The sequence below is a fragment of the Vigna radiata genome, unplaced genomic scaffold (genome assembly GCF_000741045.1).
Source record: "Vigna radiata var. radiata cultivar VC1973A unplaced genomic scaffold, Vradiata_ver6 scaffold_194, whole genome shotgun sequence".
Classification (NCBI taxonomy): Eukaryota; Viridiplantae; Streptophyta; class Magnoliopsida; order Fabales; family Fabaceae; genus Vigna; species Vigna radiata.
Genome location: NW_014542196.1, coordinates 681,199 through 692,750, shown reverse-complemented (window position 1 = coordinate 692,750; position 11,552 = coordinate 681,199). Strand labels below are relative to the sequence as shown.

General features: G+C 32.0%; 2 protein-coding genes across 3 annotated transcripts; one reads left to right on the top strand and one right to left on the bottom strand.

The window, feature by feature from the left end:
- The first annotated feature begins 350 nt into the window (after positions 1-350).
- Positions 351-6,786, top strand: LOC106779339 (ribosomal RNA processing protein 36 homolog). 2 transcript variants are annotated; one of them, XM_014667433.2, is made up of 10 exons: positions 351-714; positions 4,228-4,321; positions 4,437-4,570; positions 4,670-4,736; positions 5,228-5,280; positions 5,828-5,882; positions 5,965-6,039; positions 6,128-6,245; positions 6,342-6,388; positions 6,492-6,786. In XM_014667433.2, exons 2-10 carry the CDS (start codon positions 4,259-4,261, stop codon positions 6,591-6,593), a joined length of 714 nt encoding a protein of 237 aa, XP_014522919.1. In that variant the 5' UTR covers positions 351-714; positions 4,228-4,258; the 3' UTR covers positions 6,594-6,786. The 2 variants fall into 2 exon arrangements, with proteins under 2 accessions (XP_014522919.1, XP_022632279.1); XM_022776558.1 differs by lacking the exon at positions 351-714 and adding an exon at positions 3,916-4,111.
- A 2,226-nt stretch (positions 6,787-9,012) lies between these two features.
- LOC106779363 (zinc transporter 8) lies at positions 9,013-10,831 on the bottom strand. Its single transcript, XM_014667455.2, has 3 exons — positions 10,182-10,831; positions 9,915-10,064; positions 9,013-9,475 (listed from the first exon to the last, which is right to left on the bottom strand). The coding sequence occupies exons 1-3, from the start codon at positions 10,794-10,796 to the stop codon at positions 9,170-9,172; spliced, it is 1,071 nt and encodes a 356-aa protein (XP_014522941.1). The 5' UTR covers positions 10,797-10,831; the 3' UTR covers positions 9,013-9,169.
- Between the last annotated feature and the right edge of the window lie 721 nt (positions 10,832-11,552).

Sequence of the window (11,552 nt, the reverse complement as noted above, 5' to 3'; positions counted from 1 at the left end):
AAAAAAAAAAGATACATGTATATAAACATTTTTTTAGAAATTTAGAACAAAATTTTACCAAAGTAATTTGAAAAGAAAAAAATATATTCAAAAAAGAAAATAAGAATAAATGAAACTTATTTAAGAAAATATATTCAAATTTAAGTCATGTAAATGTTTCATTAATGAACCATATAAATGCTCTATTAATGTAGAAAAAGAGAGAGAAAGATTGATTGTGAAAGATAATGGGAAGGTGTAGGGTATTTTTGAAATAAAAAAATAGTGAAAAGTGTAGAATATTTTTGAAATAAATTAAATCAATGAAGAGGTACAGGAAGGTGTACCACTTGCGGAGGTCACTTGCGGAGGTGTAAGGAGCAACAACCAAGCCCAAAGCGCAGCATTTGGATATGTAACTGAAGTCATGCGCACGCTTTGGTGATCTCTCTACTGTGGCAAGCTGTGCAAAGGAAGAGAGCTCGAAGCACTTGAATTTTCCCCAATTTCCTCTCCTTTCGAACTATGGTTCATGTGAAGAGGAAGTGCAGCGCAACAAAAGTGAACGCAAGCTCCATGTCTCATGATTTGAACTAGAGGCAGGCACGTGACCCAGAAAGCAAAGCTGATCGGCAAAAAGAAGGGGATGATCCAAAGACTGAGAAGGGCGAAGCATTTCGGATCGAAGAGATGAACTCCAAAGAGGATTCGCGAAGCTTCGAAGTTTGTTACTAGGTTCTTCCTCTATCCTCCTTTTTTCCCTTTTCGGTTTTTACAGGAGTTTTGTAATATAGTTTGTAGGGAGAGTGGAGTGGGTGACAGACACAGCAAATAGGAATTAGATTTTCGATTCAGTTCTCAGTCTTCGTAGATTAGAAAAAATAATTGCTTGGAGTTCTCTATCTTTCTGGTATGATGTATTTTCATTTCCAATTCTTAATAACAATTGCTTGTTTCAATTTCAGTTTTATTGATTCCTTTACATTTCTTCCTGCTCTTTTAAATTTCCAGTTAGCCGTAGAATTTACGTTGAAATATAAGTTCTGATGTTGCTTTGAATTTTGTTTCTTCCCATTTAGATTTCAGCACCTATTTGAATTTATATATTACATGATCTGGAATAGCATTACGTGGAACATTTTAGTCGCAGCTCTATTTTTTGTATTAATCTTGAGTTGATTCTGTTTTTACTTTCTATCTTTGTATTTTCTTTGAGTGAATTGTCCATTTCCAGTAGTGATTGTCATTGCCCATTACCTTATGAAGAATTCTTTTAAAGTTCATTGTGTGATTTGTTCTGTTTCTTTGATTAAAGTTGGTTTAGGTAGAAGATTTCTTAGTTGCACATAGTAGGGATTAAGTTCTGATTCGTTCAAGTATGGATAATCTGTTGAGTGCATTTTAGATGTTATAGAGTATTGGGAAGTGCAGTTTTGGGTGATTGGGATTGAAATAGTTTTTTTTTTTTTATTTTTTTTATTTTATTTTTTTTTTATTTTATGTAAGCCATGCACATTATTGCAATCAGATGCCATAGGACCCCAAAGAGGGCCTAACGTGTCAAGTTGTCTTCTTGAAGACATGGCATGATTTAAGGATTCAATTTAAACCCAATATCAAATTTGTATTTGACCTTTATTCTCTTTTCTGATTTGCTTCGAATATTAAGTAATTAGGTTTAGGCTTTCCATTTCTATTTTCGGTTACTATGTGGCTGTGTATATTCTTTTTATCTGTTCCAGTCACAGTTGCTAATTTAGTTTTTCACTTTGCATTCCATTCTCTATGTTTTTTCCACTTGTTCTTTATATTGAGTAACTAGAATTCAGATTTTAGGTTCTGTCATTGATTTGTATAAGTAGCCTAGGTTCTTAGTTTTGCATTAGTGTATCATTTTAGAATAGATGTCATGCATTGCTTAAATCTTTGCATCTAATTAACATTTCATTCCTATTCTCACATCATGCATTCACCAATTAGTTTTAGCTATACATATACGTATTAGTAGTTAATCTTCTTTCCTTTAATTCACTTTTCTTATTTTCCACCTTGTTTTAGTTAGTAACATTGATTCCCTAATCAATCCTTTACTTAATTAATAGGGACTAGATTTTGTGTGACCAAAAGCAAGTTTAACACTCCCCATACCTCGAACTTGATCTTCTTCACGTTGCAACCTCTTTCACCTAGCTTCGCACTTTCACATCTCCCTTTCACTCAAACCCTCACTTCTCAACCTCTTTCACATCTCCCTTTCACTCAAACCCTCACTTCTGGTACCCACTTTCTACTACTCTTGAGCTCTAAAGCTCTCACTTTTGGTGTGTCTCTACCAACCAATTTTGTCTCCCTTTTATAGGTTTGTTCACACCCTAAAATACAAATCTTGAACCCTAAAAATCAAGCCTCAAAGTTCGAAAACTATGTTCAGCACACACACAGAACCACTAAGACAGCTTAATTTCACTGATAATACACTCATTTAATATCGATTTAAGTCATCTTATTTCACACATTTTCATATAATACAAACTTCCCATACAACTCAACCATTCAATGACATTGACAACCATGGTCTTACATTTTATTACAAAAATTTTCGTCCTTGAAAATTAAAGATATATGCTTATAAACTTTTTTTTAAAAAGACTCTTATCTCTCAATCAAAAACACCTCCAATCCGACCTTTACTTGTTTCAGCCATAACGTATCACCACAAAAGCTTTGTTCTAGACCATCAAGTGACCCATATTGACTCGTGAAACTACTTGAACTTATATGGAATAATATCCCATAGTCACCAACGAAAACTGTCCAACTATTGAATGCTACTAATTGCCTTCTCTAAAAACCCCTCTAGCACAAAACTACACCAATGACTATTCAGTAGTAAACGAAATCTACAAGGATAATAACTAAACAATCTCAATCAAACAACAAATACTCACAACCAGCATTTTAGTCACCCCAAAAAGTGCTTAAATAATAAAAAATAGTCCATACCTAACATTACTAACATAATTAAAAGCATACTTACATGCTCAAAACAGAACGTGCACTTAGTTATCAGAGTATTACTCTGGAGTATCAATATTCAACATATGATAACATTGCATCCAACACATACAAACACATCATTTTTACATATAAAATTGAAAACAGATACAGAATTGATAAGTATGTTTTTATGTATATTAGTCAAACCATCCCGTGATTTCACAATAAAATCACAGCAAACAGGTCACAGTAATAATTCACTAAGTCTTCTCCTCTTTTTGTGCCAAGTTAAACTTTACATGCCAAAACCTATAACCACATCAACCTCTATCTTCAAAATGGCACTAAAATAATTCTGCACATTCATGCCCTAACAATTTTTTTTCATAACCAATTAAACAAACATTGCTGTACATAATTTTTTTTTTCCCAAAAAAAATTCCTGCACTAAATTAATACATTTTCTAGAAAAAAAAAAATTCACTGCACTAAACCAATCATTTAAACATTAGCTTCCAAGACCATGTACAAGATTCTTTTCTAATATTTTCCAGGAGCTAAAACCTTATAACAACCATAATACAAAAATTCATAGGTTAGTTTTTAAAGTCATTCTCCAGCAAAAGAAAAAAACACTACACCACCTAATGGATTCCCAACTTCAATTTCTTTTTAGAATCATATATCCTTTATCCTAACACTATATCAACTAATATATATATATATATATATATATATATATATATATATATATATATATATATAATTTTTTTTTCTATTTTTTTATTAAATCATGACCTTGATACATTAATCAAAATAACAATATATTCATTAATTATTATGATTTTTATATTAAAATCACGTTTTCAATTTGTGATTGAAGTATAAAACCAATAGCGAAACGGAAGAAAAATAAATATTAGATTGCAACAAGGAGGAGGTGCAGGTAGCAAGAGTGGGGTGCAGAAGTCATTGTCTTCCCATTTTCCTGGTCACAAAACCGTCGTCCTTTTCATTCTGTGCTTAATTTCCCTTTCATTACAGCCACCATATACCACAGTCCTTTTAATTTGGTCGCAAAATCTGAACCTTTTAACTGTCTCCTTCACCATTGCTCCTAAAATACTTGACTAAGGTACTCCTCCTACAATCAATTCATGCATTTTCAACATCAACATTTTTTTTTCACGTAAAATTGATAACTCTTTTTTTTATCTTGGGGACTAACCGATTTCATTTACTTGTAAAAAGGGTAAAGCAAGGAGCCAAAGTCTCAGAATCCATGGAAACGCAGTATGAAAAACTCGAGAGAGAAGACCCTATCACCGATAGTTCCTCAGAAGATGTGGGTAACTTGACAAAATTTCATAAAGTTATAATTTTGGTGTTTTTTTTTTTTGGATTTCTTCAAAACTAGGTTTATAGTGAATGCGAAGTGTGATTGATTTTGATGATTACAGGAGGAGCAGGAGATAGAGAAGGAGTTAGCAGATGTAACCTTTGAGGAATTGCAGAAAGCACGCTCGAATGGGGCACATGCTTTTTTTCAGAAACCCAAAGAAGACAAAAAGTTAAAAAGGGCTAACAAGAATAGGTATTGCATTTTAACAGTTTAATATAGTTCTTTCTTTTTTTGGTTCTGATTCTTTTGTCCATGAAACCTCATGCAAAGAAATCTGTAATGTTTTACTAGACCGATGGAGGCCAGTAGCAAGAAGCCAGTTTCTGCTTTTAGAGAGGTCATCCAAGCTCCAAAGAAGGTAGATTTATTGTTCCTTGTAAAGAGTGTAACTTTCTATTAGTTTTTTCTTTAAATTTATGTTTCTCTCTGTCACTGAATTCGTGAGGTTTAGCTCCTCAAAGTCTAATGAGGCACTGTAGAAGCTTGCGTAGCATTTTGATATTTTAGACCTACTAGGCTGCTACCCTATAGGGCCATTTGCAAGCTTATGTAGAGTAGGAAGACCAATTGCATTCTATATATCTTGTTTGCTTTACACATGCACACACATTCTCACATATTATGAAGACTCTGAGTGTCATGTATGTAGACTTTGGATGTGATTAAGTGAATTATGGCAATACCTCTCGCCACGTAAGTGTTTATTAGAAGTTTTAAAATGTTTGTGCTGGTGCTATGATGTTGAGTTGTGGAAGTTATGTTAAATTTGAAAACTGATGGTTAATGGTGTTTTCATCATTTTCCGTGTTTGTTTATTATTCTGAGTTTCTACACGGTTAATAATGTCAGGTTGTACGTGATCCAAGATTTGAATCTCTTTGTGGTACACTTGACCCTGAAGGGTATGTTCACCTCTTGACATGTGCTCTTTATTCTTCTTTTCCTTTTTAATGTTGTCATCATGTACACTTGTTTGGTTGCAATGCAGTTATCATTATAAACTTCAAGAAATTTTTTGCTACTTTTAAGTTGTGTTAGTTCTGGTTGCCTTTGCTGTTTTAGAGCATATCTAGCGAAGTGCCACTAAATATCTTAAGAAGACGCTAGTTCCGTTCTTATAGAGGAGTCAACTTAGTGAGAGCGGTTAAAGCAGTGAAGAGAAACATGTAAATTTCAAATGAACGACTTTCTTAATGTGAGGAAATTTAAACAGTCAAGTTTAAAATAGTTCTTGTCGTAGATAATAACCTTTTCACTGTCATAAATAATTATCTTTGTAGATATAGAAAGCTTCTGATATCCTTACTTAAAACATATTATACTTCTACAATGTTGAATGGTCCTTATGTTGATCCGTATCTTAGTGCATAACCAAGTAGTTTCATTTTAAACAATGCTTTCAACTAAATCTGGGAACTTCTGTTGTAATATATGTGCTTGGACTTGCAGGTTTAAGAAGAGGTATAATTTCTTATATGAAAACGATCTTCCTGCTGAAAGACAGGTAGTCTTCCAGATTATACGTGTACGATTTTTTTTGTAGAGCTTACTCTATGAACTCTGATTACATCATCTTGTTGTACCAGGCTCTGAAGAAGGAATTGAAAAAGTATAAAGATCCGAAGCGCATAAGTGAAATAGAAGAACGAATATCATGGATTGTACGTACTTCACTTTTACTAGTTTGTCTTCTACCTCCAAAAGTATGATATTTATTGATTTCCTCATCATGTATTCATGTTTTTTCAGGAAAAACAAATGAAGTCTGATTCAACGAAGAATATTGATACAGAAATATTGGCGAATCATAAAAAGAAAGAGAGAGAAGCAGCAAAGCAGGGGAAACGTCCTTTTTATCTAAAGAAATGTGATCCCATTTCCATTCAAAAACAGATCAATACATGTTAAATAAATTTAATGAAGCATCACTATATATGCTGACATCCTTTTCCATTCCTTGCAGCTGAAGTACGGAAACAAAGGCTGATTGAGAAATATAATCAGCTCAAGGTATACATCTTAGAACATCTTTGTGTTTACCCTTGCCCCCACCCCATTATACCACTTGTTTACTCTGTCTTTTCTGCTAAATCTATCTGTTCATCATTTTTAGTCATCGGGCAAACTTGAAGCATTTGTTGAGAAAAGGAGGAGAAGGAATGCTGCTAAGGACCACAGATACATGCCGTATCGTAGATCTGGTGATGTCGAATAAATTTTGTAGCTTCTTAAGCTATAATTGTAAACTAGAATATAGCACCAAAAAGAAAAGTAATATATGTTTTCTGGCTGCCAGCTTTGGGGATTGAATATTGACGTTTGTTGATGGCATCATGAAATTTGTTTTGTGACTCTTGAAGGTTTACTAATTATCAGGGAATGAATTGGTGGCACTTGGCTACTAGGCAGTCTTTTGAGTCTGGGTTGTGTACTTCTAGGAGGGATGTCCAGGATGAATTCACTTTATATCAAGATTTATACAAGAAAACCAATACAAGTTTCGTAATATCATTAAAATAGGTAGATGAACGTTCAAAATATTATAATTTTGGATAAATAACGAGCTGAATTCCGATTCAATTATTAAAAAGTATTCATTGACTTTGTTTTTATTTTTAACCAAAGTTAATATTTTAAGTGACATTTTGATTTTTTTTTAAAAAATATATAACAATCTAATTGACAATCAACTATATATCTGATAAAAAAAAAACCTAAGGAATTATCATGATTTTTTTGGTCATTTACATTTGTATTATGATTTGATACAGTAGTTGTTTTAAAAATTTTGGAATATGCCACTTCTTCCATCTGCATTATTCTATTATCTTGCATTATTCTATTCTCATCTCACCTTCAGGCAATTCCTCTCTCTGCAAAGTTTTACATTAAATTCTTTAAATTGAATACATCAACTAGTAACCTAGTCAGAAAATGTCAAAAGCCAAAATATCATTTACTTACAAGCATACCTCCAAAATTTAGCTTCATCTCAAAGTGCACATATAAACTCAAACCATTCAATATTCTCTGCATCAAAGTACAAACATGTAACCTATTCTACTCCTCATAGTACCCAAAATCAGAATTCAACTTGTACACTTCACGCATAACTATTCTGAAGTTTATTACGAAGTTCAGATTCCCTGGCTTAACTTTCAATTTACTAACATTCAAGCCATTTAACATCCAAATATATTTAACCCGGACGATGATATTTTGACAACACTTTTTGACAATTTTTTTGACAACGGAATACGTGTCATCACTTTATTGGTCTCTTTAAATTTATGTTTAAGAAAATATTTAAAACGGACCAATCACAAACTGCCACATATGCGTTGTCAAAAAATTGTTAAAAAAGTGTTGTTAAAAAGACTTTTTCCATTTAACCCAATTAAGACTATATTGCATATACCTAACAGATTATATAAAATCAGTCAACTAATAAACTAATTAATAAAACTGCATACACATTAATCAAGTTATAATTTATCCTTTAAGTACTTAAACATGTAAGGAGTAATTAGCTATCTTGAGTGAGTAATTAGCTATCCTTCAAGTTATAATCATCGTTTCAAACAAGTAACTAAATAATAAAGATTATGTTAACAAAACGCCTAAATAAGTAAAATTGATATGTTATATTTTCTTTTATAGAATATATAAATACTTCTTAAGTCCATTTAGTTACGAGAGATATCAAACATGCTCCAAGCCAAAGAGAAACATTCATCCCAAAACAAAGTCTATCACTTTGTTGCATCCTTGTGTAGGTTTGAGAATTACTACTACAACTCCATAGATTTCTTAAATGTATACAAAATTTGACATTGAAAATATTGTTCACAAAAATTTATACTAAAATTAATTGTAATTTTGTCTAAAAAAATTATATCAGAAAATTCCAAAAACATTAATGGCAAAGATAAATATGTAAGAAAAGAACTTAATGTTGTTCAATAAATTTAATTTATATCTAACCTGACCATAAAAGTGTAAAGACTAGATAGAAATTAGTTTATGATAAATAATTTTAAATTTTAATATAATGTTCACTAGATAATCGTATTTTTTTTAAATCTGTGTCATAAAGTTTTAATCTACTTCAAAATATAAAGTAATTGAATAATAAAATTAACTTTCAAGAAACAGGTTCATTAAAATTTAATGAAGGTTTTTATATACAATGTAAAAACGTCATACACAGTGTAAATAAAAGTAGACGAAGTAAAAAAAGAAGTGTCAAACATAAGCCGAAATGGTGTATTATAATTTTTTTTGTACAGAACATCCAATAATTCTTTTCATGCTTTTATCGGGTTGGGAGAAAAGAAAAATGATATTTTGACACCAATTTTTGACATTATTTTGACACTGCACACGTATCAAAACGTGGTTGGACAATTTCAAATTAAAAAAAACTGAGACAAGAACATATTTGGAAGAAAAAAATCAAATTTTTTTTTAAAATTTGAAATTGTCCAACCACATTTTGACACGTATGCAGTGTCAAAATGGTGTCAAAAAATTGGTATCAAAATATCATTTTTCCGGAAAAAATTATAATCGATAAGATTTTCCTAATCTTTCCCCAATAAAAAAAAACTAGAAGAATAAAACACTTAACTTTTAAACACTCATTTTTTTTGTTCTTTAACTACGAATGCCCCCATGATTGTAACGAGGAATATCTATTCATCTATCTCTTTTGACTATAAAAAGAGGTGTAGGATGACACTTCTGTAAAAGGAGCTACTTGGAAACACTTTTTTCTACCCTAAATATTTCTTAAGCCCATTTAGCTATCATAGACATCAAACCAGCTCCAAGCAAAAGAGAAACATTGGCTCCAAAACAGAGTATGCTACTTTGTTGCATTCTTGGACTCATGAAATCATTGGCAAGAAGATCAACCAAAGCCATGTAAATTAAGATCCCTGCTGAAGCTGCATTAAAAACTCCTTCCACAATGAGAGCAGTTGGACTGTTTTCATCATAAACACTTGAAATTCCTATGCCAATTCCAATTCCGACTGGAGTTGTCAATGCAAAGAACAATCCCATCACTGTGACAGATACTCTCTTAAAGTTTGCCTACAACAATAGAGCTCGTTTATACGTTGTTCTTTTTTTCTTTTCACTCCTCAAAAATGAAATTCTCATAAATACACATAGGTTGCATATAAAAGACCTACCTCAGAAAATTAACTATAAAAATTACTCAATTTTTGATGCGAAAATTAAACATTTACAGGTGAAAAGTCAGATATGATTACACATTGTACTTGTACATGTGAATAACGAGTGACCATGCATCAAGTCATTAATTAATCTAATTAAAAAAGTGAGTTAGAAACAATCATTAGATGATATTAGATGAAAGTACAGAACAAGATAAAAAAATCCTATATTATTTGTTCCATACCAACACAACACATGGTCCCACACACAAATCATTTCACATGTTGATCCTCAGTTATATATTCTTTTGTTCACATTAAATCAATCAACCAGATTCATTTAGATACAGTACCTGAGATATACAGCTTCCAAGTCCCATGCCTTCAAAGAATTGATGAAAAGTCAACGCAGCTACCAGTGGTCTTATCGTGTTAGGATTTTCTGAAGCTCCCAAGGAAATTCCAATAATAACAGAGTGAACAATAATTCCCAACTCCAACACCTGTGTAAGAGATCTAAAACCTTCAATTCTAAACCATTATCAAAAGAAATAGAAAATGAAATGATAAAAGAGAGCTTTCAATACAGAATTGAGATTATTGATAGAAAGAAATAATACCTGTGATATGACTCGATGGCGAAGAAGCTGAGAGGAGTGATCGTGGGAGTGAACCGGGCCATGAGCATGGCCATGCGATGCATGCGTATGAAGATCCACATGCCCCTCATGCCCGGTCTCTTTTTCCACATCTCCACTGTCATTCTGTATTTCTTTGGAATGGTATTTCTGAAAATAAGCAGCGGCATAAGTATCAACCATGAGAGTTCCCATGGCAGTACACATTGCTACAAACCCAGTGAACGGAAAATCTCCCCATGGATGCTCTTTCAAACAAGGTGAAGTCAGATTCTCAAAAGCATCGGGTAAGACGTGGATGAATCCAGTGGCCAAAATCACACCCGCAGCAAAAGCTTTTACTAAGAAGAAAACATTCTTCTCCGGACTCAATGCTGGTACGACTTTGCCCAGAAGAGGAATACACACCCCAACTGCACTCGCAATTAAAATTGATACCAAAGCTGCTATTTTGTATCTCATAGCTTTTCCTTTATCACGTTCCTCATCTTCTTCGTCACATGTACATTCTGCTATAACTAAAGTTGGAAGTACAACCAAAAAGATTAGAATAGAAGAAGAAAACAAGAACTGATTGTTTATCTTGAATCCAACCATTGTAGATAAATCTTTAACAAGAAAGGAAGGAAGAGAAAAGTAGAGCGAAGTGAAGAAAAAAAGTTGGAGAATGTATATATATATAGGAAACTGTGTTATGAGTAGCCTTACATAACAAAGAATTGATTATCTTAATTAATTTTAATTAATATATAATTTTTGATAGACGAACAAATCTTTTAACAGAAAAGGGAGAGAATGACGTAAACAAGTGAGACATGGCATCAAATGTCGACATGAGTATGCAATAACCAATGAAAAAATAGTTTTTAGGAATTTAAATGTGAAGAGTCTTTAAGAGAAGAAGAGGAGTGTCTCCATTGTGTGGAAATTAAGACTGCAATGTGTGAAAGAGAAGAATAAAAAAAAGTAGAGTCAAGTCAACTGTTTCTGTTTTGGTATTTTGAAATCTCCGAAATGTATGACCAATATAGCAGGAAAATAAAGGCATATGGACCCATCAAACACAAATATCAAATAATAATGTTGAAAATACCAAGTCCAATCTTATTTTTTTCTTCTATCCTTGCACGCGTAATAATTAATAAATAAATTCTTAATCATGTTTTATTTCTTATTATTTGACTCGTACATTTTAATATTTTATATGCGCATCATATATTTTATCATAATTAATTTTTTATCATTAAATTTAAACAGTTGATTTTAATGTGTAATAATAATAATAAAACGTGTAATAATAATTATAAAATGTGTAATAATAATTATAAAATGTATTATATGTGTTTGACAGGT

What these genes read in the sequence shown, in the direction of transcription:
- LOC106779339 (XM_014667433.2), top strand. Translation starts at nt 4,259, where the DNA reads ATGGAAACGCAGTATGAAAAACTCGAGAGAGAAGACCCTATCACCGAT. An exon ending in CCGATAGTTCCTCAGAAGAT is followed by an intron (nt 4,322 to 4,436) that starts GTGGGTAACTTG and finishes TGATGATTACAG; the next exon opens with GAGGAGCAGGAGATAGAGAA. An exon ending in AAGAACGAATATCATGGATT is followed by an intron (nt 6,040 to 6,127) that starts GTACGTACTTCA and finishes ATGTTTTTTCAG; the next exon opens with GAAAAACAAATGAAGTCTGA.
- LOC106779363 (XM_014667455.2), bottom strand. Translation starts at nt 10,796, where the DNA reads ATGGTTGGATTCAAGATAAACAATCAGTTCTTGTTTTCTTCTTCTATT. An exon ending in GCCATCGAGTCATATCACAG is followed by an intron (nt 10,065 to 10,181) that starts GTATTATTTCTT and finishes TCTCTTACACAG; the next exon opens with GTGTTGGAGTTGGGAATTAT. An exon ending in TTGGAAGCTGTATATCTCAG is followed by an intron (nt 9,476 to 9,914) that starts GTACTGTATCTA and finishes CTATTGTTGTAG; the next exon opens with GCAAACTTTAAGAGAGTATC.